At 51.2% G+C, this 25,065-nt stretch overlaps 12 protein-coding genes across 12 annotated transcripts; 7 read left to right on the top strand and 5 right to left on the bottom strand.

The window, feature by feature from the left end:
• Positions 1-989: 989 nt before the first annotated feature.
• BDP55DRAFT_735325 (uncharacterized protein) lies at positions 990-1,308 on the top strand (the record flags this gene model as incomplete). The annotated part of the gene is made up of 2 exons (XM_060580304.1): positions 990-1,086; positions 1,142-1,308. The coding sequence occupies 2 exons, from the start codon at positions 990-992 to the stop codon at positions 1,306-1,308; spliced, it is 264 nt and encodes an 87-aa protein (XP_060421709.1).
• A 335-nt stretch (positions 1,309-1,643) lies between these two features.
• BDP55DRAFT_55002 (steroid monooxygenase) lies at positions 1,644-3,793 on the bottom strand. Its single transcript, XM_060568982.1, has one exon. The coding sequence runs from the start codon at positions 3,411-3,413 to the stop codon at positions 1,788-1,790; it is 1,626 nt and encodes a 541-aa protein (XP_060421708.1). The 5' UTR covers positions 3,414-3,793; the 3' UTR covers positions 1,644-1,787.
• A 2,131-nt stretch (positions 3,794-5,924) lies between these two features.
• Positions 5,925-6,341, top strand: BDP55DRAFT_639204 (uncharacterized protein; the record flags this gene model as incomplete). Its single annotated transcript, XM_060573212.1, has 1 exon — positions 5,925-6,341. The coding sequence occupies one exon, from the start codon at positions 5,925-5,927 to the stop codon at positions 6,339-6,341; it is 417 nt and encodes a 138-aa protein (XP_060421707.1).
• A 436-nt stretch (positions 6,342-6,777) lies between these two features.
• Positions 6,778-7,108, top strand: BDP55DRAFT_687474 (uncharacterized protein). Its single transcript, XM_060576576.1, has 2 exons — positions 6,778-6,905; positions 6,959-7,108. The coding sequence occupies exons 1-2, from the start codon at positions 6,844-6,846 to the stop codon at positions 7,065-7,067; spliced, it is 171 nt and encodes a 56-aa protein (XP_060421706.1). The 5' UTR covers positions 6,778-6,843; the 3' UTR covers positions 7,068-7,108.
• Positions 7,109-9,121: 2,013 nt separating this feature from the next.
• BDP55DRAFT_687469 (uncharacterized protein) lies at positions 9,122-10,540 on the top strand. The gene is made up of 2 exons (XM_060576575.1): positions 9,122-9,455; positions 9,524-10,540. The coding sequence occupies exons 1-2, from the start codon at positions 9,237-9,239 to the stop codon at positions 10,325-10,327; spliced, it is 1,023 nt and encodes a 340-aa protein (XP_060421705.1). The 5' UTR covers positions 9,122-9,236; the 3' UTR covers positions 10,328-10,540.
• A 591-nt stretch (positions 10,541-11,131) lies between these two features.
• On the bottom strand, positions 11,132-12,408 carry BDP55DRAFT_687468 (uncharacterized protein). The gene has a single exon (XM_060576574.1). It carries the CDS (start codon positions 12,236-12,238, stop codon positions 11,408-11,410), a length of 831 nt encoding a protein of 276 aa, XP_060421704.1. The 5' UTR covers positions 12,239-12,408; the 3' UTR covers positions 11,132-11,407.
• Positions 12,402-13,015, top strand: BDP55DRAFT_738597 (uncharacterized protein; the record flags this gene model as incomplete). The annotated part of the gene is made up of 1 exon (XM_060580389.1): positions 12,402-13,015. One exon carries the CDS (start codon positions 12,402-12,404, stop codon positions 12,930-12,932), a length of 531 nt encoding a protein of 176 aa, XP_060421703.1. The 3' UTR covers positions 12,933-13,015.
• A 546-nt stretch (positions 13,016-13,561) lies between these two features.
• BDP55DRAFT_738573 (FAD binding domain-containing protein) lies at positions 13,562-15,521 on the top strand (the record flags this gene model as incomplete). Its single annotated transcript, XM_060580388.1, has 2 exons — positions 13,562-14,109; positions 14,145-15,521. Exons 1-2 carry the CDS (start codon positions 13,789-13,791, stop codon positions 15,519-15,521), a joined length of 1,698 nt encoding a protein of 565 aa, XP_060421702.1. The 5' UTR covers positions 13,562-13,788.
• Positions 15,522-15,833: 312 nt separating this feature from the next.
• Positions 15,834-20,637, bottom strand: BDP55DRAFT_774341 (uncharacterized protein). Its single transcript, XM_060581207.1, has 5 exons — positions 19,992-20,637; positions 19,704-19,899; positions 17,674-17,733; positions 16,645-17,625; positions 15,834-16,595 (listed from the first exon to the last, which is right to left on the bottom strand). The coding sequence occupies exons 1-5, from the start codon at positions 20,322-20,324 to the stop codon at positions 16,069-16,071; spliced, it is 2,097 nt and encodes a 698-aa protein (XP_060421701.1). The 5' UTR covers positions 20,325-20,637; the 3' UTR covers positions 15,834-16,068.
• A 1,437-nt stretch (positions 20,638-22,074) lies between these two features.
• On the bottom strand, positions 22,075-22,809 carry BDP55DRAFT_687460 (uncharacterized protein). The gene is made up of 2 exons (XM_060576573.1): positions 22,316-22,809; positions 22,075-22,284 (listed from the first exon to the last, which is right to left on the bottom strand). Exons 1-2 carry the CDS (start codon positions 22,751-22,753, stop codon positions 22,180-22,182), a joined length of 543 nt encoding a protein of 180 aa, XP_060421700.1. The 5' UTR covers positions 22,754-22,809; the 3' UTR covers positions 22,075-22,179.
• A 278-nt stretch (positions 22,810-23,087) lies between these two features.
• Positions 23,088-23,597, bottom strand: BDP55DRAFT_639195 (uncharacterized protein; the record flags this gene model as incomplete). Its single annotated transcript, XM_060573211.1, has 1 exon — positions 23,088-23,597. One exon carries the CDS (start codon positions 23,595-23,597, stop codon positions 23,088-23,090), a length of 510 nt encoding a protein of 169 aa, XP_060421699.1.
• A 951-nt stretch (positions 23,598-24,548) lies between these two features.
• BDP55DRAFT_505278 (uncharacterized protein) lies at positions 24,549-25,058 on the top strand (the record flags this gene model as incomplete). Its single annotated transcript, XM_060567660.1, has 1 exon — positions 24,549-25,058. A coding segment is annotated over one exon (510 nt), but the record flags the coding sequence as incomplete, so codon positions are not given.
• Between the last annotated feature and the right edge of the window lie 7 nt (positions 25,059-25,065).

Here is a 25,065-nt window from a genome sequence, read left to right as displayed (position 1 = left end):
AGTGGGCACAAAGCTGGCGATGAGGGGTGTCCGCCATACGCAGCACAACAACCTCTTGCTTAAAGAGGCAGACCCGGCTTCTACTCGACCCTCTCCCAAAACTGACTGCAGTACAGTACTGTAAGTGAATGCAAACTGACGTATCATGGCCTAAGAGAAGGAAAGTAGGGGGAAGCCAGAAGTGCATTTCAGCAGAATGAGTCTCAGGGAAACCTCCACACTGTCTGGTCCTCATGAAAGGAGAATGTCGCCTGGAGCTCATCCTCATTATGGCATAAATTTATGCGACAAACATCCATACGGTACCTCATAAGTTAGAGCTACAGTACCATGAAACAAATGTATCGCTCGCATTCATTCGAGCAAGGTTACGGATATAATAGAAACCAGCAAGCGGGCCAGTGGTTTCTGTTCGGGGACGGCTCAGCTTGGTGATCACCGACGAATCATGTGTATGGTGTTTCTCCAAGCTGAAGAGTTATTAAGACTCGGTCGATCTCGCCGTCAAAGAAACGCTTTTGCCATTGAAAGAACTGTTTTTTGGTAAGTCCGTTCTCTCAAGCATAATGTGGCAGATTGCTGTTGGTTCAGGTGTTCAGCGTGCGCCCTTGCGGTTCTCAGTACCCGGGTCATGCATTCTTCAAGGTTCCCGCGGCGATCCATCGCTCCCTCGATTCGAAGCACAGAGCGTAATCAAGGAGCCATCGAATAGGTCCTGGAAACGCCACGCGGGTCTCTCTGATGATTGGTCTACCGATCAATGACAGCCTTCGGGTGTCGCTTTAACCCGGCTGAGCTGTCTGGCTTTCACGAAAGTCTGCCAAGACTTGAACAGTATAAAAACACAGCCGTCGCTCAGGTTGCTGGCCTTTGATCTGGTTGTGATTTCGGAATCTTCCTTGAACCATCCCAGCGTCTATCGGCCCGTCGCAGACGTACTTCTTCCGACATATTTGTTAACCACCACGCCTACGAAAGTTGCACCCACAATGACGAGTCTCCGCTCGAAGAGTCCAAATACTGTCACCTTGGTCGACAAAATCAAGGCTTTGTTCAAAGAGATCGCTGTTCGGCTGACGTTCATATGTACATTGAAGTTATGCCCACCCTTATCCAAAAATATTTCTAACGTTTAGCACAGTTGCCTCTTTCAAGAAAGTCAAAGGTGCCTTGAGATTCAAAAGGGCCGGCACTGGCGAACTTGATGAAGGCCAGGTCCGCATTCAGGACGAACCTCCCTGGTGGGAACTGCAAAAACCGCCGCCTGCGGGACTTACCCCTAGAGGCACGGCCAGCAGCTTTGTTTAAGACAGCGGCATGTCTACATCGTATCCCAGCTATACAGCAGTCTAGTCTTCGTTTGCCGTTCAAAACTCTTGGAAATCACGTGAGAGACGCTACTACTAACAGCAATGAACGGGCGGACGAGGCATCTCGCGTGGTGTAAGATGTGGTCGCGTGCCGATGAATGGGAAAACATCGGTATCCCCTTATCCATTGAGGTTCAATCACCGTTCGGTTTCGCACGCATACTGCCAAATAAACGAGTTGAGATGGATGAGCTTTATCTTTGTACCAAAGTGCACGAATAACTCGTAGTCGACATAGACCAGAATGCGATGCCATTAGTCACAGCTCGTCTCCAGGTCACCGCGTCTCTGAATTCACCGCAGGAAGTCACAGTTTGTTACAGTGTTGACGATAGAGTTTGACACATGATAGGCATTCAGAGTAGATAAATGAAAGTTCCCGTCAGCCAGGCTACGATAATCGAAGCTATTCTGCTCCTACGACACGATGAAGTCCGTCCAGTCACGCAGAGACCGGTCACACAACTGTCTCCATGGCTGGACCCCACCCAGATAGACCAGTGGCTTGACTCTCTTGCGCGGGACGTTCGCGCCGGTCCACCACGCGGTGCTATCACGAAAAAGGGTTGACTCAAAGGCCTTTGTTACGAGACCTTTCCAAAATTCACAAGACTCCTCCGAGGGCTCGATGGAATACACATGATCCTGGCTCATCCGCTTTAGGAGCCTTACCACCCAGTCAACCTGGAGCTCAATGAAAGGCGGCGCGTTGGTCTGCGTCGTCGGCCCTTGCGGCCCATACAGCATAAATGCATTGGGCATGCCGGGGATCATCATGCCAAGGTACGTGCTGATGCCGCTTTTCCAAGCATCCTCCAGCCGGACGCCATTCTTGTCATGGATGTTCATGTCCAGCAGGCTACCTGTCACGCCGTCGTAGCCGGTAGCCATGATGACAACGTCCAAGTCGTGGTGTGTAGCGACATCAGAGCTCCCGGCGAGAATCCCTTGCCTGTCAAAGGACTGGATCGGCGTCTCCTTGAGGTCCACCACTTTGACATTCGGTTGGTCCAGCGCCTCGTAGTAGTTCTTCTCAAGGTTGACGCGTGTTGATCCGAACCATTCAAACTGCTGCAAAGGCGCGACGACGTCCATCTTCTTGGGGTCCGTCATCCGACTTCGCGTTTTTCGAACCCAGAAATCGTACAAGCATGCGTTGGCCTTCTTGTCAAACACGATATCGCGATAGTTCGACTGCGTGAGGCCGAGGCCACCCCTGTTCCATAACCGCTCGAACAGGTCGTTTCGTTCGGTCTCTGTCGCGCAGCGCAGCCAGTCAGAATTCTGATTGTATGGGAGGGCCGAAGACGAGCCGAACTTGGCCTTTGCGAATATGGCGTCGTAATAGTGTTTCATCTCCTCTGACTCTCGGTACGACAGCTGTCTCTGATGCATCGGAACCGCGATACAAGGGTTTCGGACGAAAACCGTCAGCTCGCAGTCGAGTGGTGCAAGCTCCTGCACGATTTGCAGGCCGGACGCGCCCTGACCGACGATGCCGATCTTCTTGCCCGTCAGCGAGAGATTGTCGGGCCAAGCAGACGGGTGTATGATAGGCCCATCGAACAGGTCTTGGTTTGGGAAAGGTGGCATGTACGGCTTGTTCATCGAGCCGCATGCGAATATTGCATACTTGGACGTCGCACGTAGCCCCTTGGTCGTCCTGAACTGCCAGCGCCCGGCCTCGGTGTCGTACTTCGCCTCGTCTACTTGAGCGTCGAAAATGGTGTCCTGACGCAGACCCAGCGTTGCATCGACGTGTCGAAAGTACTTGCGGATTTCCTCGCAACCAGGAAACCGCTCCGTGAAGTGGAAATCAGCCCAGACTCTGGGCAAGCTGAACTGGTAGGCGGGCGTGTCTGAATCAACCCTGGCACCGGGATACCGATTGAAATGCCAGACGCCGCCGAAGTCGTCTCCGCGTTCAAGAATCTTGGCAGAGAATCCTGCCTCCCGAATTTTGAATAAAGCGTAACAACCACTGAAACCTGCGCCAATAACGATGACGTCTGCTTTGTGCGTGTTTGCCTTCTGTCCCTCCATTGCGATAAGAAATCTGAAAGGGAAAAATTCGTGTGGCCGATGATCTAATAGTCGCAGATTCTCGAGCGGAAATGAGGCCGGATGAACGTGAAGATGTAGTCTAATACGGTAGCAGGATCACGGCATCGACTGCGTCATTTAAGCTTGTCGGTCTCCTGCTTCGCGTGATACTCGGCGGAGGAGTAGCCATCATGTAGTATGCTACGAAAAAAAAGTCGTTTGGATCCCCGTGCTGAGCATTCATGACAATATCGTCACTGGGGCGCTTCGTCAAGGAACGCTTCACCAGGGCTTGTAGGTAGTTGCGATGGTCGTATGTGCCGCTGAGGTGCAACTCCCGTCCTATCGGTTGATTTGGTGTGTCCGTACGTCCAAAACGCACATGTCATTTCTGGAGTATCCTTGCTCATGACGGGGTACGTAGTTGGAAGGGTCTAGAACACGCCACATTCAATACTCGCTCTCAAGCCACTTTGACAGGTCAGTTTGTAGCCACGGGCCAGAAAGAGGAGGATCTATTTCCTCGGGTAGTGGGGCAACTGCGCTCAGACCAGCACAGCAAAGTGATGGACCCTGGAGCCAATTTCGACGAGAAAGCGCCGATGGATATCGTTGGGAGCGTTTCTGTAACGTTCTAGAATCTGTCATTCCAAGTGGAGCCTCGGACCGTGTCTACTTCCATGGCCGTCGATGTGGATAAGGAAGTCAGCGTGTGAAGCGGCGCATTGTCTTAGCCACAAGTGCCGCTGATTGGCCTGCTTGGCCTGTAGCAACACATCACAACGAGGTTCACTATGTACAGTACACTAAACAAATTTTTGCACGATCAATCGCGCAGAACCAGCACTCTTCATGTGCCGTACTCAGCCAGAATTTTACCGGCATCCATTTTCAGAGGAAGCTTTGCAGTAGCCAGCCATGCCCCAAAGCACTTGATATGTACGCCTCGAGACAGAATACCAGTGAACAAGGTTCGCTAGTATTCACAATTTCGTCGTGACTATTCAAACACTACTGCACGAGGAGCAAACTTGAAGTACATGGCGGACTTTTTGTCAAAGACCGAGTTTCGTTGTATCTGAACATCTCTTCAAGTTACTGACAGGACCTTCTTGAGCTGAGACGACGCGTACGACGAGCAAAATAATCCGAGACTTTCTGCTTCTGCCCCAAGCGGAAAGAGATACCATCTGGTATGGGCCGTTCACAGTACGCTTCTGATCTAGCTCCTTTCACATACTTGAAGTCTGACTTTTTGCCAGCCAAAAGAGGCAGAAGAAGGGCAATCCTGGCATGTCCGTTCAGCACGAGCCGGTCACGCCTGGGGCCACGTTCAGCTGGGTGACGCATGGCAGACTCATTACGGAGCTCGTCAATGGTAAAATGGTGTGCTATTTCTCGGCGGAGGATGGTCGTGTGGTGGGCGTCTATCTTGGTGTTTGGAGTTGCCCGCCTGTTTTCCAGTGGTCGCCCAATTGAACGTCTGCATGCGGTTGATTAGCTCACATCACGAGAAAGAGTTCTCTATTATCGACCGTTCTAGAGCCGCATTGCAATACTTTCGGTTTTTTGTATGCCATGTCAAAGGCAGACAAGAACATAGCTATGAATCTGCTTGGGGTTGTGCGACAGTCCGTATAGCCTCTCTTTGAGCTTTATTAAAATACACTCATTATTGCAAGGCGCACATTTCTTGATTACATGTCGCCATCCCCCTTCTAGGTTTCAGGCTTTGGTAAAATGAGCATCTACATGGCAAAGCTTTTTGCTTGAATACATCCGTGCCATAGTGGCCTCAACCCTCGCAGACTGGTGCTGAATGGGAGGAATCATGATTTTGACATCACGGCTGAAGTTTTTTGCGATGCTTTGTCTGCTTTGTCCGCTTTGTATAAACTGTGACACCCGAAGCCCGGCTCGGATCTAGTTTAATCTCCAAGTCTCTAAGACTAATCACCTGGCTTGACAACAATGTTGTGTTGACGGGATAAAACGTGCTCTCTGGGCGAAACGGTGAATGGCGGCTTTCTATAACATCGTTTTCGCAAATTTGTTCGCTTCTTCCAGCCTTAGTTGAAACAGAGTAGGTCCGGGAAACCTCCGTGGATATGCTGGTGATGTAGACTTTGAGAATACACTTGCGGGACAAAGCAAAACGTTTGCATACGCACATGCATCGACAAGTGCTTGCTCTTCCTGCACAATAAGGGGATCTGGCGGAGACGATGGTGTCATTTTCCGAAGTTGCAAGGTTGAGAATACGAAGGTTTTCTAGGCCTCATGGTGCCGGAACTATTTATGCTCAACATTGCCGGTTACATCAGCCATATTTGACAGCAACCTCATCAGGTTCAACTCTTAAGGTATATTAGCACTTGTAGTTAGCCAGTAGTAAGCCTACAGCCAGTTTTGGCGTCAGTTTATGATTGCTATAAATAATATGAGGGTCCATGAGCTCCTTTGCAACCTCCTCGTGTATACACTGAACTAAGCCACACACAGAACGTCACCATGGAGATCTGGGCGTTTGCCAATCTGTACACTGCTGCGCCTACAGTCGGTACCGTTCAGCCGCCCTCAAGCACGGTGACTGAGCTTCCTCAAATATGCACTTGTACCATGGAGGGGGATGCGTTAACTTCGACTGCAATCCATACAACTGCACTTCCCGACAGGCTGAAATCCCCCCATCGATCCTGGAACGCTACTTTCACCCACAATGCATCGAGCATCGGCACCGCGCTCAGTCTCTTGACGACGACGTCTGGTGGTGATGTTCAACCGTCGTGGACCTACCATAGGCCGACGGTGCACACGACCGCGGCGATCCCCGTCAGCGCAACCGGTTCACATGGCGCCGGCTGTGACCACCTTGCAGCCCTTTTTGTCTTTTTTCTTGGTGTATACCTATGGGACCGGCTGCATTAGATCCACTCGGCGCTTTCTAGCAACAACGATTACCAAAAGCTCACGCAAGAGAGGGAAGTGGTTAATACTGTGTACGGTGGACGCGTCCTTTGGCTTAGTCCCAATAAAAGGTGCGAGGTCTTCGCTCTTGGTGCCTAACGAGATCTCTCGCATTGTTGTACTACGTCCATGGTGCGGTATTAGGCGGGGTGGAAGTTGTACGTTTTCTTTCACGAATTATTATGCCTTCCTATATAAAACTCCCTCACCCCTAAAGGACCAGGGCTCAAGGGCAAGCCTTGAGGGAATGAAGGCTCTCGAAAATGCACCGAATGAAATGGACAGATCAACTTGTAGAATGGCGCGCAGCGAAGTCAGACATCAAGTAGTATTCAGAAATTGCCTGCTTATTTGTACGCAAGTGAAAGAATTGATGGATTTCTCTCTATTTTGTCCTAGCAGAACTTGTTACTGACACTCCAAACCCAAGCTTCTCCTCTGTCGCGGCTCAGCCCACCACCGTATGGTCCAAGACCATCGCTTACGATGTTGTGTCGCTCTCGTGCATCCAGAAATGATCCAGTGCTGTGACGCGCGTTGTTAGAAGGCGTAAATATAAGACTTCCATTCAAACGGACCTCATCGTTTTCTACCTCGACTTTGGGCGGGGAGGTGGCTTCGGAACGCCCGTGGTATCGTACGCTCCGCGGCCTTTATCTACGTTCGTCTCGGGATTGTGGGTGGTAGCCATTTCTTGTTTATCGTGAGGCTTAGTTTTGCTTTGTAGGTGTTGACGATTGTTCGCCGAGATCTTGTGTCGTCAGTTTCGTGGTCTTTATACGTGTTCGCCTCGACCCTTTACTCCTATTTGGTGCCAACGTTGAAAAATTCATTGACCCCCTTGCAAACTTGGTAGACCCGTTATGACAGGATTCAACAACGCTGAGATCCGTCAACCCATGCGTGATCCTGGCAACCTATGGTTAAGTTGCCATTGCCCCTGAGGGTCATCGTTCGGCTAGTCTCTTTGAAGGACCAAGTATTTCTAAATGGGCCACCTTAGTCGTGATGAACACGTCTACTAAAACGTAGTCATGTCATGATCGGGTGGATATGGAAGATAGAGAGCCTGAACGCCAGCCCGTGTCGAATGCCTTCGCTGTACACATTGTGCAATAATGAGCCTATGCGACGAGATGCTGCTGAACGGAATCGGTCAAAGCCGAGCGACTTTGTAGCCTGCTTTCTGTCTCTTGTCTCAGTTATCATGAACATGACTATCTTCTTATGTTGTTCTTTGCTATCCCGCAGAAGAACCCAAGACACCCAGTCTGCTGGCTCCGAATTCGTGACAATTTCATTCATGTAATGCACTGATCTCAGCTCTTGCGAGCTCGAGTCTCGGAGGGGATATGCCGAGCGTTGACTTCGTCGAGGTTCTCTCCTTCCTTTGGCCGGCTGATGCGTAGCTCGATCTCGCATCCCAAAATTTTGGTAGGCTGTCTTTCGCCTCAGCGTGAGAGTCTTCATCATCAAATATGGCAGCATTGAGTCTGGCACTACAAAAAGGCAGGGGCGGTGCTTCGCGTCAATGTATCTTACTCGTTAGGTGACATGATGATTTGATATTGCGATGGCCATTGGGAGTCGAGGGTTGAATCCAAGATGGAACCGCTTGCGATCTAATTCCAAATCATTCGTGTGGACTCACCCAAGTCCAACCTATACACGTCGTGGGTGTTTTGTGATAGCGCTGAAAGATCACTTTCACTGGCGCCGCTGGACTTGGTCTCTGGTTGGAGTATTCTGCATCTTCGTTTTATCTCCAACTCGGCAACTTTTGGTTGTTCTGCGTGATGTGGCTAGCAAATCTTGGCGAACGGTAAGTACTACACTCGCTTCGAGCTGACCCCGCCTCTTCTCTCCCGAATCAATTAGTTACTTACGAGTTGTCTTAGTCGCAGGATTGATCGTGGCAAGAGCTGTTGGCTGATTTTTGGTCCCGTAAAGTCAGCCACTTGGCAGGGTGTTTTCTTTCTTCCTCTTGCCGCCTTATTGTCCGCAAGGTTCGTCAGCGACTGGGACGTGCTAGCTTCTAGAATTGTAAGGCCGGACAACCATTTCGTAGGCTAGTTGTTGGGGTGAAGTGTTTATGCCAGGAGCAAATTGGTAATGAGACGCTATGCAGAGCTTCCACGTTGTGCCACGTCGCTTCTCGGCAACTGTGCAAACATCCATAAACATCCGAAATCAATCAACCATCAAATCTGAACACCCGAAAGTCAGTTTTGGCTTCATACGTGGGACGCATCCAGGTACAGCTATTTTCTCATTCCCAGTAAACGCCCTGTACATCATCAAACATGGCAACTTCGAAGTTTGCGCGTTGCCGCTTGTGCCTCTGCCGGGGAAGATCGCCGGAAAGATCAGAAATCAACTGCGGTACCGATTTCTCTGTTCACCATGACCAGATTCCAGGGTCGGATGCGGCTGCATAGTGCTGTGGCGGGCTTACCGGCGTTTGGCCTTTTTTGATGTGGTATGATCTGGCTACCGCGCCGCATCACGATATGTCCCTTGAATGTTTTCTCGATTGAAGTCCACATGTGAGCCGGCTAATCAAAGTCGACTAATCCAAAATGACTGGTCGCCCCACAGGGGCCAGCAAGCTACATTGCTAGCTGCTCGAAGTGTATGAAGAAGAGTAGATGTTGGTCGAAGATCAACAAAGAGCTGCGGTGTACGAATCACAAGATGTCAAATTGGCTCACTTCAGAGCCCAACACAAAGCCTGCAATGGCCTCTATTCCATATCGTCGTACTTGAGGGCAACAGAATCCCATCCCAATAGCTATTCCCGGGCAATATCATACATTAGATCACATTCGGATTGTAGATCACTCAACTCTCAACACCATGGCCCCCGTGTCGTCGGACAAGATCGTCTTCACATACGACAAAAAGGCCAAAGAGAAGGTCCGAAAATGTGGGGCAAGCGGGAAACGAAAGGCCGTGCAGCTGGGCGAGGGAGCCCAGGTGTTCTCGGCCGTCATCCATTTCAATCCGACTTACGGTCAATTAGATGGAGCCGTCCACGTACCGGACGGCCAAAGCATTCCCGACGTGAATCGTTTTGTAGGTCTTGGCAGAGAAGCCTTCTGCTGTTGGAATGAATGGCTTGAACTGACGTGCATCCGAACCAGCTGGCGGAACTCGTCAATGGGATGCACGGTTGTGGACGCCGACGCCGGGTTTCACGCCGTCGACGAAAGAGGTTAACGTCCGAACCTGGTCAAAGTCCGGCGGAGATCGGCGACAGCATCGAAGTGGGGGAGGTCGGAAGCAGCGTGCGGGGAACGCCCGATACCGTGGGAGACGAAGACGCAACGGCGAAGGAAGTCACAAGTGGGGAAGCGGATGCCCCATACGAAGTCGAGGCCGATGACGGCGGCGCCGCTGTTTTTTGCGGCACCGTGTCGGGCTTCCAGCAAGACGAGGCTGATGTAGGCGAACCCCCCAGCAACCCAGCAAAACAAGGACACCGGACGGATTTAGCACCACTCAACCACGATGTCGAGGGCATTATGGGGGACTTTATCATGAGCGACGCTGACACTGCTGGTTCAATCAACGCGGTTGAAGAAGGTTCCTTCCTCGGGCTACCTGAGATCGACTTGCGCGACCTCTTCGAGATGGAAGCTTGCGCGTCTACGTTTCTGCCAGTTGGTGACAGCGAGCTGGGCAAACAAGGACAGTCGAGCGATGCCATTCCTGATCAGGAAAGGTCGGAAGTGGAGACGTCGGGCGAAACGCGGGAGGGCACGGCGGCAGCTGGAAGGGGAGCCTTCAGCCATCAGACGAAAGTTCCACAGACGCGAACAATTGCTGCCGCACGTGCTTACCGACCTGACAGGAGTTCTTTCAAAATTCACCGGTTCTTTTGTCGGGTTTCTCAGCGGATCCGGCAGGCAAGATATGGAGGGGAACTGCACACGGAACATGTCTAATAGACAATGCGAGGTGTCAAAGCTGTTTAGGGAGATCCTGGCGACGGCGTCATGCAGAGATCAAAGTGTGGGGCCGCTATGTAAGTAGGGTGGCTTATGCGGTTCTGAGTTCGCTGAGACCCATTTACCTAATGGGAGAAAATCTGTACAACTCTAGACCAGAGTTGTGATGATCGTGTTTATGAACCCAAAGCTAAGCAAATAAGGTTGGGGCAAAGGCACTAAGTAATCTTAGTTGGGAAAGTCTCAAGCAAGCAACGTCAATTGCTTCATACTCTTGTTGCCTGCTCCTACATTCAAGGTAGCTCAGATGTTTTCTTGTGCATATCAATCAGCATGAGCGTCCATCCCGGAAGAGTACCCGATTCGTCAACCTTCGAGATGATGGGCGCCAACGGTCCAACGCTGTCATTGCCCGCATGAATGACCCCTTCTTACTCTGGTCGTTGTAGATGTTCCACATTCATTATTCATCATGCCCTTAGTAAACGTGAGAGGAGTAGCCTGGTGGGCTTCGTACGCTTTCTTCTCAGCATGGCATCTTCCGGTCATATCTCGGATGGCCATGTCAACTTGAGTTTTGAATGCATTGAGGGATCTCTCGTAGGCTAGCCTTGTCCCCAAACTTTGTCGATAATTACCTGTCACGTAACAGGGATCAGAATCGCAACCCACGAAGTCTCCTTCATGTGCTATATCACGTGTATATCACTTACAACTCGTATGTAGACCTTTTTCTTTTGTCTTTTTCCACTTTGATAGATTAAGCCACTTTACCACACTCCGTATTCCCATTGCTGCGTGCCATGACTCGTGGCAATACCCGTCCTATGGTTTGTGTATTGCAGGAACGCGACAGCATCTCACTTATAGTCGCAGTCAAGCATCGTCGATGTTCCAGGATGGTTCTTGCTTGATAGCAGAACTACATTCGGCAGTGTTTACATTTGAGTTTTTGTATGAGGAACAAAACTATCCAGGTTTACAGGCTACCGCGTCATTTCTTTTGCAACAGTTGTGCTTTCCTTGTGGTTCTTGATCCGATCCGTGTACGTTTGCAAATTTTTGATAGCAGACTTCCTACCACAGGTTACATCTGGGCCTGAAAGATTTCGCTTTAACAACAAACATTCTCCTACGTTTGAATTCGAATTCCGGACCCATATTGAAGCTACTGACTCCACACTCGTACACATACTGTAGAATTTCCTCTTGCGACATTGGAAACCAGGGCGCGAAAGAAAGTGTTCCAAGCCTCGCAAAGGTTGGCCCGAACTCGTTGTACTGAATGAATGGCTCGAAAGCGGTTTGAAAACGCCCGTCCGATGCAGAGAGCTGGGCAATCGAGGTGTCTAGTTCCCAAAGAGAAGCATGAGTCGCTTTGAACGGAAGCAAAGACCAAACTTTGTTGTCGATGATTACTTCCTGGTCATGAAATCCGTTCTGCAAAAGAAAAGCAACAAGCTTGTCGCGACCTAACAGAAGAGCAAGCTGAAAAGCTGACAGCAGCTCTGTACCTCGGAATAAGCAGTCCCGTCGGGGTTCAAAGACGTCAGTACCGCAATGACCGAGAAAGCAATCGTACGGCAGTCTTCTTTCAAAATCCGCCCCCAACTGCTGAGCTCTTTGAAGTACACATAGTGAAACGGAGTCGTCTTCGCCCTCGGAAATCGCCCAGGCAACACAACGAGGAGCGGGCGATTGTAAGTCTCGCTGGTAAAGTAGTGGCGTACAGATAACCCGAAACAGCTTGCTGCACAGCGCTAGTAATCGGAGAGTCTTATCATCGCAGTATGCCATTGCCATGGCAAGGATCTCCGGCGGCAAGTAGATGGAGTGGGAGGGTGTCTGAGAGGGCGTAAGTTCACTGAGGATTGCTGACATGGCGTGACTCTGGTCTCCGTGGCTCATTGCCAGTGCGTGGCTAAAGGTGGTAACCGTTTAATGCACCTATCTTAGCCCTGGTCAACCCAATCATGGAAGAAATCTTGAGTGCTCGGAGATTCTGACCATGGCCAATCGCTCTACAGTTTTGATCATACATAAGTCACTTCCTCTCTCGCAAACACTCTCAATGTTTGAGAAGCCGAAAGCTGCTGTGATGGGCCTCCGCAAACCTCTGGTAATTACTGTAGCGGTTGGTTTGCAAACCAAAATGTGGGGTCTTAATGGTGTACGACAGTACGAGGGGCACCGTGTAATCAAGAGCTACTTCAAGGTATCCATAACCTGCCTTAACAGCAGTCACTTTCGCACTTTAAATTATGGTCACATGTACACAGTAAGCATAACTTTGTGTCCAGCCTGTGTGGGTCAAGTCCAAAAAGATGAAGTGTGTTGCCAAGAGGAAGCAACATATGATCCAGAATGTGCTCAGCGTCCTCACATGATTGATGGCCATAGCAGCTACGTGCCTGAGTCAATCGCGGGGCACCACGAGGCCGGAAATGGCGCGGTCCTCTACGGGGTTAAGTGGATCGGATACGAGTGTCCGACCTGGGAGCTCGAAAGCGATCTCTATATGCATGGCTATCTACTTGCAGCTTATCACGATACCATCCAGACCAAGGTCCCTACCGAGGCGTTTGTTGTAGTCGAAACATGACGTCCTTAGGATTACTGTGTAGCACAGTATAGCATCTGTAGTTTGAACAGTTGGGGTCGGTCTGAGAACGCACTTGAAGACGATTTCAGCTTATCAATGCTTGCTGTTTCCTCTCGGCCAGTGACACGATGCTAAGCTCGCAGTGCTTGGCAACGAAAGGAAACCGTCTATAGCAAAGGCCAGTAGAGGGTCTTCGATACTGTAGGGTTATGAAGTTGACCCATGGCGAAAAGAGCTGGCCAGGCAGTATGTTTCGTTATGGCCAAACATGAATTCAGCTGTATCCAATATCTGATCAAAGCGGTTGACCCTCTAATGAGAATCGGTGCCATTATCTTTGCTTCTGTATGTACCCTGATTCTGGCTGTTACACGTTTCCAATAATTATTCGTCAGTGCCAGCTCAACCTCGCAGAAGTTGCGAAAAGTGGGTTTTGTGTTGCAGCACGAATGCATTCTGTGCCGAATCATCATCTTGATGTGACTCAAAAAGACTATCGCAACTTCGCGACATCGGCTATGTACCGCGGCCCAGGTTGATAATCACTGGTCCAGAATCGTTTCGGGGGATACACTGTAGAAACTCAAGTAGTGGTCCCGAGAGATGCATGTCCCGTGCGAGTAATCTCGCCTACGTATCACGCCTATGGAGCCATGAGTACATAACTTGAGCATCCAGATCTTCGAGACCTTGACCCCAAACAAGACGCCTGTACTCACCCCGTCGCAGCAAGTCATACTTGGTTCTGGACCCCAGCCTTCAGTGTTGCTCTTCTCTTATTTTCTCTCATTTTCTCTTATTGTGATACCTTTTACCTCCGCATGACGTGCCGGGAACAAGGTCAGCAAAACAAGATATGGAGCTAACACCCAACCACACAATCGATGTTCTTGTGGTGGGCAGCGGCGCCGCTGCCCTGGCAGCCGCTGCCACAGCCAAGCAACTTGGTCTTCGCACATTGGTCATCGAGCAAAGTGATAAGATCGGAGGCACAACAGCGTATTCTGGAGGCACCATATGGATTCCTCAAAATTCGGTCTCCGAAGCAGCCGGTTGTAACGACTCCCGCGACGCTGCCCGCCGATACCTGCAAGATGCGCTTGCGATTAGCGGAGGCGCTGGGCCGGAATCCACCCCCGCGCGGATCGACGCCTTCCTGGCTGGTGGACCCGCGATGGTCAATTTCTTCCGCCGTCTAGGCCTCCGGTGGAGACACTCTCCAATCCCCGACTATCACCCGAGATTCCAGGTGCCATGGACGCAGGCGGGCGGACGCTGGACCCCTGTCCCTTCGACGCCGGGACGTTGGGATGCTGGGCTGATCGCCTGCGCCGGCCTGGACACTCGGCACCGGTGGCTTACTTTCACGACTTTGTCGTTCTGACCAAGCCTTACGCGTCCGCCATCGACCTTCTCACACTTTGTTGGATGAAGCTGCGGGCATTTTTCCGGAGCAAAACCATGGCCAGGCCGACCTGCATGGGCAGCTCACTCGTCGCGCAGCTCTTAGACATCTGCCTCCGCAAGGGGAGTACCGCCGTCCAGATTAAGGTGAACACCAAGTTCAAAGACTTGCTCGTCGAAGGGGAAGCCGTCTGTGGCGCTGTTGTGGAGTCGAAAGATTCCGGGATGTTCAAGGTCTATGCCCACGGGATCCTCCTGGCGGCCGGTGGTTTCGCTCGACGTGAAGATCTGCGACGGGAACACCTGCCCCTCATCGGACCGGAGTGGACGTTGACGCAACCTGAAGGTGACACGGGAGATGCTCTGGAAGCAGCGTGCAAGGTCGGCGCGGCCACGTCGCTCATGGGCGAAGCGTGGTGGATCCCCACAATCATCGATCCTGGAAGCGGGAGGCTCACGACCGCCTTGTTTGAGCTGTGCAAGCCCCACTGCATTGTTGTCGACCGGCAAGGGTCAAGGATCTTCTCCGAGGCCGACCCGTACGGCGACGTGGGTCGTGCGCTCTATCATCGGTCTCGGGGCGATGACAACAATGCCTGGCTGATACTTGATTGGAACTACCGGAGTCGGTACACTCTAGGGTCGCTTGGCCCTAGGGTCGAGCCGGTTGACGCCCTGGCTCGCGGCCACATCTTCAGGGCAGACGACTTGGCCAGTCTCGCAGCTCAGATCGGCGTCGAAGCGAAAGGCCTGTTGCGTACGGTTGAGACGTGGAACCAGGCGTGCGACGACGGAGTCGACGGGCTATTCGGCAAGGGCCGCAGCAACTACCACCTCTTCGTCGGGGACAGAAGCGCGAAGCGACCAAACATGGGATCTCTCGATCAACCCCCATATTATGCCATACGGGTGACTCCGGGAGACGCCGGCACCAAGGGCGGTCTGCTGACAGACGAATATGGGCGCGTGGTAGATACACATGGCAATGCTATTGACGGTCTATACGCGGCCGGCAACTCATCAGCGTCGGTCATGGGTGCTACGTCGTTGGGAGCCGGGGTCACTCTTGGCCCGGCTATGACATTCGCTCATCTTGCGGTCCTCCACATGTCCTACAGACAGAAGGTCAGGGGCGAGCGAGGCCTTTCCTTCCCTCCTCAACAAGATAGCGATATAGATGCATAGTGATATCGCGGTGTGCTGGTTGTTCGGCTAGATTCTAACAACCGTCTCATAGAATACCAGTCTCCTATGTTGAAAGATTCACTGTTAATTACCACATTATCATGCTTGCACCCGAAGTGAACAAAAAGATGTAATACCTACCTCGCATTACTTATCCGCTGTGTTGAAATGTCGCATAGACGGAACTACTTGATATCTTGAGTGTGTGGGTCTTTACCACTGTCTCATTGCAAGTAAGCCTCAGGCAAGGCGGCACACTTTCCTACACCGCGAAATCATGGATAGAATACCGGGTTCTTCGGCACGCAGTGCCTAGGTTGTTGCCTGCAGCCGTTTGGGAAATATCGAGCCTACGCCCGAATCGGCATCTGGGCATTACGGACGTTCACTCACTGGATCTCTATAAGCCAGTCTGCAAAAGTGCATCTTTCATTGTCTTTCTATCGCCTCAAACCTCGGCCACGACGACATGGTTCTCAGCGGTTGGTCAGCTGACATCGTCTGGATACGCCCTATTCGTAGCTCCGACCTTCTCATCCACCGACGTCTAAAGCTTCGCCTCCCGAGCTGGCTTTCCTGTGCCCTCCCACTCATTGCCATAGGCGGGCAAACGCGTAAGAAAGTTCTCCAAGGCTTCGCCATCGACGATGGGAGCTGTGATGTAATCTTCCGCATTGGTCCTCTTTACCAGGTCCGGCATTAGGGGCATCAAATTAGTAAACGCCCTCTCCTCTGCTGTCCAGATCCGTGCCCGGCTGTCATTGCGATGCTCGACGTGCCAACTGGCGTCTTCCTGGACACAACATTTCTCGAAGAGATTGAGCACTTCCGGAACCACGTTGCCGGAACGCAGTGCTGCCTCGTAGGCTAAGCGTTGTCCGATAGCTTCCACCATGGTTCGGCAGCGAGGAAGGATCGCCGCATTAAATTCTTCGCTTCTATGGCCGCTCGACGTAGTGGCCGCTCTCGCTGCCATCTCATCGAAAACTCCCCTCTCGTACATGGCCAGAGGACTTGTTCGATCGCCCGGCTGAGGCAGGGAGTATTTCTGTGCTAGAAGCTCCGACGCTAGGCCTGCCCCACAAGTTGGTGAGTGAAGCTTAGGGCATCATACAACACATACGAATGCTGATGACCAGCGTATCACCCTCGGCGACTGAATTTCCCTGAAACGTAGATCCCAGCTCATTGATCTGGTTGTAGGCATACAGGCCCTGCCATCCGCATCGTTCGGCCAGCTCGACGAGCAAACGAGATGAGCGAACCACGAGTGCTTTGAAGGCGGTGGCAAGACCTCTACGGACGTCGGCGGTGGTGTCGGGGTTCGTGAATTCCCGGACGGTCCATTGGGCATAAGCATGAAGGACCTCTTCGAAGGCCAGCGCCTTGAGTATGGGGCGCTGCTGCGTGCTAAAGCTCATGATAGGCACCACTTTCCCGTGCTTTCCGGCCCCAACCTTCCTACGCTCGCTGTACACGGCCGTGATGCACGCGGCCACCTTCAAGGCGGAGACGCCCATGGTGGACAATGACAACGTTCCCACGGATACTCGCCAGATCTGGTCCAGAAACTCCGCCCGCTCGTCTTCGGCTCTTGCAGACGAACCGAGCAGCGCGCTTGCAGGAAGCTGGACGTTGCTGAACGTCGTGATGGAATGGTCCAACGGTTTCGTGCCGGGTCGGACCGGCAAGACCCTTGACACGATCCCGGGACGCATCCGGGTCGAGTCGTTGATGGGAACGACAAAGGGTTTGACACCCCGGCTCTCACCCCCGACCAGAAGGCGCGCAAAAACCACTGCTACACGAGCGATCCCAGCCAACGGGGTGGTTGGCGGCATCGCTTTGGCGGCGCCGAGGGCCGGCGTGTGCAGCACGAAAGACCCATCATCGAGCATCGTCGCCGTCGTGTCCAGGTTTCTGGCATCAAGGCCGTGCTCAATTTCTGTCAACATAAACTCACCGCAAACTTTGAACTGTCGCAGATCGTCGAGTAGGGCTGCCAAGTCGGGTCGCTCGTCTGCGAAACGGCCGATTGTCCCGATGCAGAGGTTCAAATGAATCGTTGCGATCACGAACGCGGTCATATCTCGAGCAGCGATCACTAAAGGAACTCAGCTTCGATTCATCTTTCGCGGTTGAGGTAACGTACTATCGAAGTGAAAGCGCCAGAAGTTAGGCGAGAGGTGAAGGATGTCGTGCACCGTCAAGCCTGTGGTCGATTAGATGACGCTGTTTGGGATCGTTCTCTTCATCTGCTCACCACTTCTTCGACAAAGGTCTCTCGCACGCTCATAGTGGAGTTGAACTGCTTCCCCCGTAACTTCGTGCTGGTGTTCTCTTTCCGCGTTCCACAAGTCGCTTTGGCGGTTGAGTAGTGTTGACGACATCTCCCAAGTTGTTGGGCAGTAGAATATGTGGTCTCAAAACGCAAGCTGGGGATGATTTTGCAAAGACCGTTGCTGCGATCTTCCACACTTTTGCGTTTGTGTGTGAGAGAAATCAATCCACACACTTGTTGCTATAGGTTTCGTATGTATGTACTGTATGTATACATACGTAGATACGGTGAAATCATGTCGTCAGGCACGAAATGGCTTTCCTGCCAACTTTGAGCCCGCTCTGTGCAGCATCGTTTGGCGACAAATCCGAAATTAGATTGCGTCAAAAGGATCTGCGATGGCAGAAATGGAGGTTGGCAAATCCGGGACGTCAAAATCTGATGCCTCGTCATTCTAGGTGGCAGAAAGACTCTCAGTTGAAGCGGCTCATTACTGCTCTACCACGTCGTCGTCGCAGCGTTGATAAGGAGTAACACTCTCCACGGTCACAGTGCGTCTCCGACATCGCTACCACTCCATTCACCGTGCTTTGGACACCCTCACTTTACATCACACAGGTCATCTTCCAATCTATCAAGCAGGACCAGCGAGATGGAACTACGGGATGCTACCGCATCTTCTCGTGAGTCGCGATGGATCAGCGAAGAGGAGGATATTTACCCATTCCAAACCGCCTTCGATGCTAGTCATGACATCGGCAACGTATGCCAATCCAATTGCCAAGCCGTCTGCATCGGAACCCCTTACGACTGGGATGGCAATCTACATCTAGGAGTCTGTCCTGGGAAGGACGTTTTCCCTATTCCGCTCGATTCAGGCACAGGGTTCAACGGCGTGGGCATGTCAATCAACACGTCGCAAGCTTCGGCTCAAAGCGAGGTCAGCAGAACGCAATGGAAAGAAACGTACGCGGATCTGATTTACAAGGCCCTCCTCGGCCAAGAGGCACACCAGATGACGTTGAAAGACCTCTATCAGTGGTTCATCGATAACACCGAAAAGCCAAAGGAACGGCAAAGAGGCTGGAAGAATAGCGTCTTTTCGGATAGTCCCTAGCTCTACCCATGCCACGAGCAATCCGTGCCCCAGTACATCCAAGACTTCAAGCTGCAGGGTTCTATGGACACCATTCAGGCTTCCTATTCCATGATGTGGAATGTAGCATGGCCGTTTGGAAATACCGAACCCGAGTCAGTGTGGGTGGATTTGAAGACGCATCTGCCTTGGTGCTGTAGGTTGCCTGATACCATTGGGTTGTGGTAGACTCGACTCCTCAATGCAAGAAAGACCCTCAACTCTTTGCTGCCCTGCATCGAAGACCATTCTACCGCATTCGCCCTCAGTTGTGCGAATTCCATCGCTTGATAATACGGGCTGATCATACTCTTCCGCTTGCGGGCTATAATCAAGAACCCGTATACGTTGAGCAGTAGGCAGTTTGCTGCTGACTTGAGTGCCTCAAGGCAAAGGTAGAGCCCTGTACTATGAAAGTTCCTAATCTTCTGAGTGGAATTATCCTGTCTTGCCAGCCAGAGAGACAACGTTCAGCTTCTGGGAGACCGGCAAACGATGTCACTTATGGACACCATGGCTTTGGCTGAAAGGCCAAGCGATATGATCAAGACGCGCGTGCTGTCTGGCGTCACTCACGGCTCAATTGAGATATATGGAGAGCTGCGGAAGCAAGATTTTAGTTCAGAAATTCCAGGTTAAATTATAGTCACATGAAAGTCTAGCTAGGTACTTCGTTGGAAGGACAACTCAACCTATCCAGTGTTGATCGGATCAACAGAAAAACAATAGTTTTCACAGTATCCTGTACAAGATAATTGAGAGATACCGGAGGTGCCATCAGGTGATTCCATCATGCCCAAAATGATTCTCTTTACCTTTTCACTATCATCGCCAAGCAACTCGCCGGCTCCATCCTCTTCAAGACCTTTCAGAGCGGAGACGTTGGTACGAAACACGAACTCTTTGATAGCTTGTAGGAAGTCCTCGCGCACCTTCTTTCGCATTCGATCATTTCTAGCCTGCTGTTGCATCTTAGCCACGATCCCAACGCAGTTGGAACTTTTGTGGTACTTAATCAGGGAGTTGATCGACTCGCCGGTTAGCTTGACACCACCTCGTTTTGCTCCCTCATGTCGACGCGAATGACGGATGCCTTGATGTGGATAAGTTGGAAGTCGGATATTTGGTTGGCGCTTTGGTGCAGCTCTGTCTCTGAAGGCTTGGGCACCATGATGCACGCAAGATACCAAATGCTCTGCGGAGTCAAGAGCGTTTTGATCAGACATATTTGGTGATGGAAGACGCTGTCGAGCGGTTCCGTTTGTTCGCGGATGCCCCGAAGTGTCTGAGTTAACCACGGCTGGACCGTGGGGCCAACATCAACGACAAGTGCAGACGCTCTGGAGATGCAGTTCGCCATCGGTGTAGGTCTGAGACCATGCTCCATACTTGCAGCCAGGGAATCTGGAGGAAATTTCGACGTTAGATGAGAGGATAGAGAAGCTCAGGATAGGGTTTTTGGGGTGGATGGAATAGGAGAAGTTGCGGCGTCGGAAGGGCTTCGTACCGAACATATGTCTCGGCAGCAAGACTCCACAGTTGAATCTCTGTTCTTTGTGGTACTTGCTGGTCTTCGGGTATGTTTCGGCGTTCATAAGGCTGAGGATTCAAATTCTAAGATCTCGACAGAAGGTGCAGAAAAAAGGGGATGGGATGAAGAGGTATTGGCTTTATACGCCAAAAGCCAGCTGCTTGCCATTGCTTCTTATCGTTGGCAGATGCGAGCCAAAATGCACATCAAAATTAGCTCGAAAGGAACATGGCACACGGTGGTCCAGTTGATTACGTCCTGAAGTCATCGTATAAGTTCAGCTACGCGGTATGAAGAGGAGAGTCTGGACTGGTTCTGGTGCGTAGAATCAAGCCTGGCCGTGCCTGAAGATGTTCAGACCACCAAATAAGCCTGCTGCGAAAACCAACGCCTTAGCTAGCGCAAATGATCGTTCACGAAATGTAGAGACAGCTCAATAAAAACCCTGTTGCTGTCCGTTTCATAGGTACGAATTCAAGAAACAAGAAATCGGAGGTGCATTATAGAAGGGCACGTACCTTTCTAGGTCGTGTGGCATCGTAGCTCATATGTCGAATTAAGACATTCTGGGTCAACTCCGTCTTTAAACGAGGTCGAGGCTCTCCAACTTGCGTGGCTGGCCCGACAAAGTCTCCTAGTTGTACCTAGAGGCTGCATCGAAACGTAACGCCGCGGTAAACCACAAATCAGCCACGATATGGAAGGCTCTTGACTGAAAAAGGGTCCTTTTATCTTGGGCCACGGATCTTTTAGTAACTGCAGCAACAACGCTATGTATGTATTCCATTGTAAGATAAATGCACTCGGCACAAACTACAGCAGAGCTTCGGGAAATAACCGCTCCCGGATCCAACCTCTGAGAACCCCGCCAGACCTCGAGGTATGGCCAAGCCGCAATCCGCTTGTGGGCGCCATACTCTCTGGAGATATTGCGCGAGTTCGACTGCTTGCTCAGCAAGGGCACATAGTTACGGAATCAGATGGCTGGGCTCTATACGACGCCTGCATTCGAGGGACGGACATGATACAGGCGCTCTTGTTGAATCCAGACATCGATACCAATTTGGAACTTCCGGGAAACAATGGGAGAACTTTGCACCATCTACTCCGCACTCCGGCCGCCCAGTTTCAAGGTAGCAAGGTGAACGTCATACAGCTTCTCCTCCTTACTGGCGTGGATCCTTTCCAGCGCGATAATCTCGGCGATACTGCCTTGCACCTACTTGCCGGACCAGTGCACTGTGATAACCCGTCAGATAGAATCACAACAGCGCGAGTTCAAACTCGAAACCGAGTCTTTGGATATCTTGAGATACTTACTGCGTAGGATGCATACGTATGTAAGGCGTGCCACTGACGATAAGCCTCTGGACAGTGTGAACAACTATGGCAACACTGCTTTTCTTGTGTCAGTATTGTATGATAACACTGAGGCTTCCAAGCTTCTATTAAAGAGTGGGGCAAGGAGGGACATCACGGGAGAGTTAGAATCACTGTCGCCGGGTGCCAACCTTGAAAGTCATGAGCCCAAAATAACAATCTCGAATCGTTACGGCATTGTAGGTGATCTCTCGGATGTGGAACAGTATATGTAGCTCGTGCTTAGCCTCAAATTCATATATCTTTTTGCTCCTCTATCTCATCACAAAATACTCTTCCCCGTATGCATGCCTTTCTGGCTTATGTGACTCCGTGTGTGACAGTATCTGCCTCACGAGTAGAAGAACCAGCTCCTTGCGTCTGTTTCCCCAAATCCTTCCTGTCTCAAAGAACAGAACTCGACTCTCTGCTCAATCGCGTCTCTCATGTCCCAACCCTGCCATAGAACAAGCGAGGGTCTCCTCAACAAACCGCTCCAATTTCGCAACGCATTTCTCTAGCCTCTCTGAAGGCGTAGAATCAGGCAGCTCTGACGACGTTTGTTGCGCAAAATTCTGAGTCTCCATCAAATTATCCGCAATGTCCTGCAGATCGCTTTTGATTGACACGATCTTCGTCAAGTGCTGGCTGAGACAAAAACGTCTTCGTACTAACGAATTGGCTTGCTTCTCGATATGGTTCTGCTGGAGAACACGGAGCTCCCGCAGATACAGTATTTTTTCTTGTAGTTTCAGGATTGTTTGATATTGCCGATAAGCGTGGTCCTGCTGCGCGAAGACTACAGCTTCCAGTTGCTGAATACTTTTGCCCTGTGACTCGATCGTCTTTCTGTACATAAAAATTGTTCGGGGGACAGTATATTTCTTGATGGAGGGAAGCTCGGGAACGGTACCGGTATCCGACATGTTGCGTTTATAATAAAATATAAGTTGTAATTAGAAGACGTGTAGTCAACGAGATTTCAGGGAGATCTTGTGAGGGGAATGGGGCATTTATAGTAGAGCAGCAGCTAAGAGTCAGATGAGGAACAGAGCTTTACGACAGGTATAGTTTCAAGTTGATTTGTTGTTGTCAGGCCGAGGAGCACTATCTAACGTTCCATAACTCTTATGAGAATCTTCGCTACGTACAGGGCCTCGAATGATGAGCATTAGCATGCATGAGCATTCGGACCACCATCCCTAGGCTGGTCCGGTAGGAGGAGCTGATCGAGGATTGACCTAATGACCAGACCCTCGCTCACCCTCTCTCGGCGACTTGACCAAGGGTTTGAAGTCGTAACGCCGCCTGGCTTTCTTCATCGTCGGCACCTGCTTCGTTTGGTTCGCTGCCATCCTCAGTCCTCAAGCCTCCAGATCGCTCTGCAGATTGGAGAACCGGTCCCTGTCCCCTAGAACAAGACGCAAGCGACGATGCACGGAGTATTGTGTTGACAGAGTCTTTGAACTGTCTGTTGGTGCATGCCCACTCATGAGCTACCTCAGGACGACCATCAGCGATTATGAAGGAAGACTGTTCCATGAGTAGCAGTTGATGTATGGGCGTGGAAGAGCTCCAGATTGGTTGATAAAAGGGGAACGAGTGGGCACCGTCGCCAAGCTGCGCGAGGACGTTTCGGCCCTGACTGAAGCTTACTTGATTGCAGACACGGCTCTCGTCAAGCTGGCCTGTTGGCTTCTTTTGCTCTACAATGTACGCTATAGAGGTATCCTGCTGAAAGGCCTCGTCCGATTGCTGTTGGTCAAACATGAGTGATATTCAAGCACGCTGCCAGAAATGAAAGTCCAACTACTGCCACATAGCGTAGCGCTTTAGCTGCTTCTTTGAATGGACCCAGATAAGCACGTCATGTGAGTGACACACTTTCTAAATCGACGGCCAATAACATTTGCGAATATGACAGACAACGTGAGGATCCCATCGTTGTTTCCGGATTACTGGCTATTATCACATGCCTCGAACGGTGGCGAACAACAGGCTCTCGGCACTGGCAGACACTGACATCTCTGAAAATGTCAAGCTGCCCATGGATACGTCCACCTTCCCACGCCCTATGGCTGCGCTGGCCGCGTAGGTATTAGACTTGCCTTGCAGAGTGGTGGTTATCGCGAGGCAGGGCTCAAACCGAGGAGACCCATTTTTGTACAATACTACATTAGCCTATGGGGAGTGTGTTAGAAAATACGGAGTACACTGAGCGAGTAGCGATTCACGAAGTACATGTAGCCGTTCATTGTGGTACCATCTTATTCCCAGAGGATTATCCGTCGATCGCTGGAAACAGGCCCCGTCGTAGGGGCCGTCACCTATCTGAGCTTATCGATCGGCCCAAGATTTTCAAGCTATCTGTTGCTGGTTGGATAGAATGCAGGACCTGTCACACATTAGGTCTCCTGCATGGATACCTGGCTTAGCGTGGTACTAGGCCAGACATGGCAAGTGCCAGCGTCTCCCAGAGGATCAGGTCCGCAACATCAGCTCAAGAGCCCATGTCCACCCAACGGCGCGTAGGACGAACCCTGGGCGAAAGCGTTAATTAGGGCGGCGGCTGTTACGGGCATGATCTGGCGGCAACAGAGCTCTGCAAATAGTCTAAATTGCAGGATCACATCGACATCCAACTCGATGCCGCCCTCTAAACGTTCTCCGTCTCTGCAACTCTCACACATTTTACTCCCATCAAAACGAATCATTCTCGCCATGGGTATTTCAGATGACCCCTTAGTCAAACGACTAATCGACGACTCGTTGAGGTTCGATGAGTTCGCAACTAAACGGTTGTGGAACCATCTCTTTTCGAAGGAGATTTTTTACGAGAAGGAATTTGTCGTGGGCCCTGAGCAGCCTCCAACATATCTGGAATCTCGGAGACGGGTCGACTTTATCATTGAACGGTTTGACGGCCGAGACTTCGTCTGTCAGGTCATGGTCGAGCTGAAGAAGGCCAAGTCTGGGCCTCAAGACGTCTTAGATGCGGAGCATCAGCTGTTCACCGCTTGTTACGAATATTATCTGGAGAACCCCGCCCAGACACGAATGTGGACGTGCAGTATATGGGGTCCCAATGTCCGCATCTGGGCTTTCGACGCTGGGCAAGGCTTCCTGACCCCCGCACTCCCGGCCTATGGCGACTCGGGGGACAAATCGTCCTACCTCGACTTTCGAACGTCGGAAGCAATTCTGATGGAATACTTCGAGAAAATCAAGCGAGACCCGC

The sequence above is a fragment of the Colletotrichum godetiae genome, assembly GCF_030913485.1.
Source record: "Colletotrichum godetiae strain CBS 193.32 chromosome Unknown BDP55scaffold_112, whole genome shotgun sequence".
NCBI classification, from domain to species: domain Eukaryota; kingdom Fungi; phylum Ascomycota; class Sordariomycetes; order Glomerellales; family Glomerellaceae; genus Colletotrichum; species Colletotrichum godetiae.
This window is presented reverse-complemented; position numbering and strand designations above follow the sequence as displayed.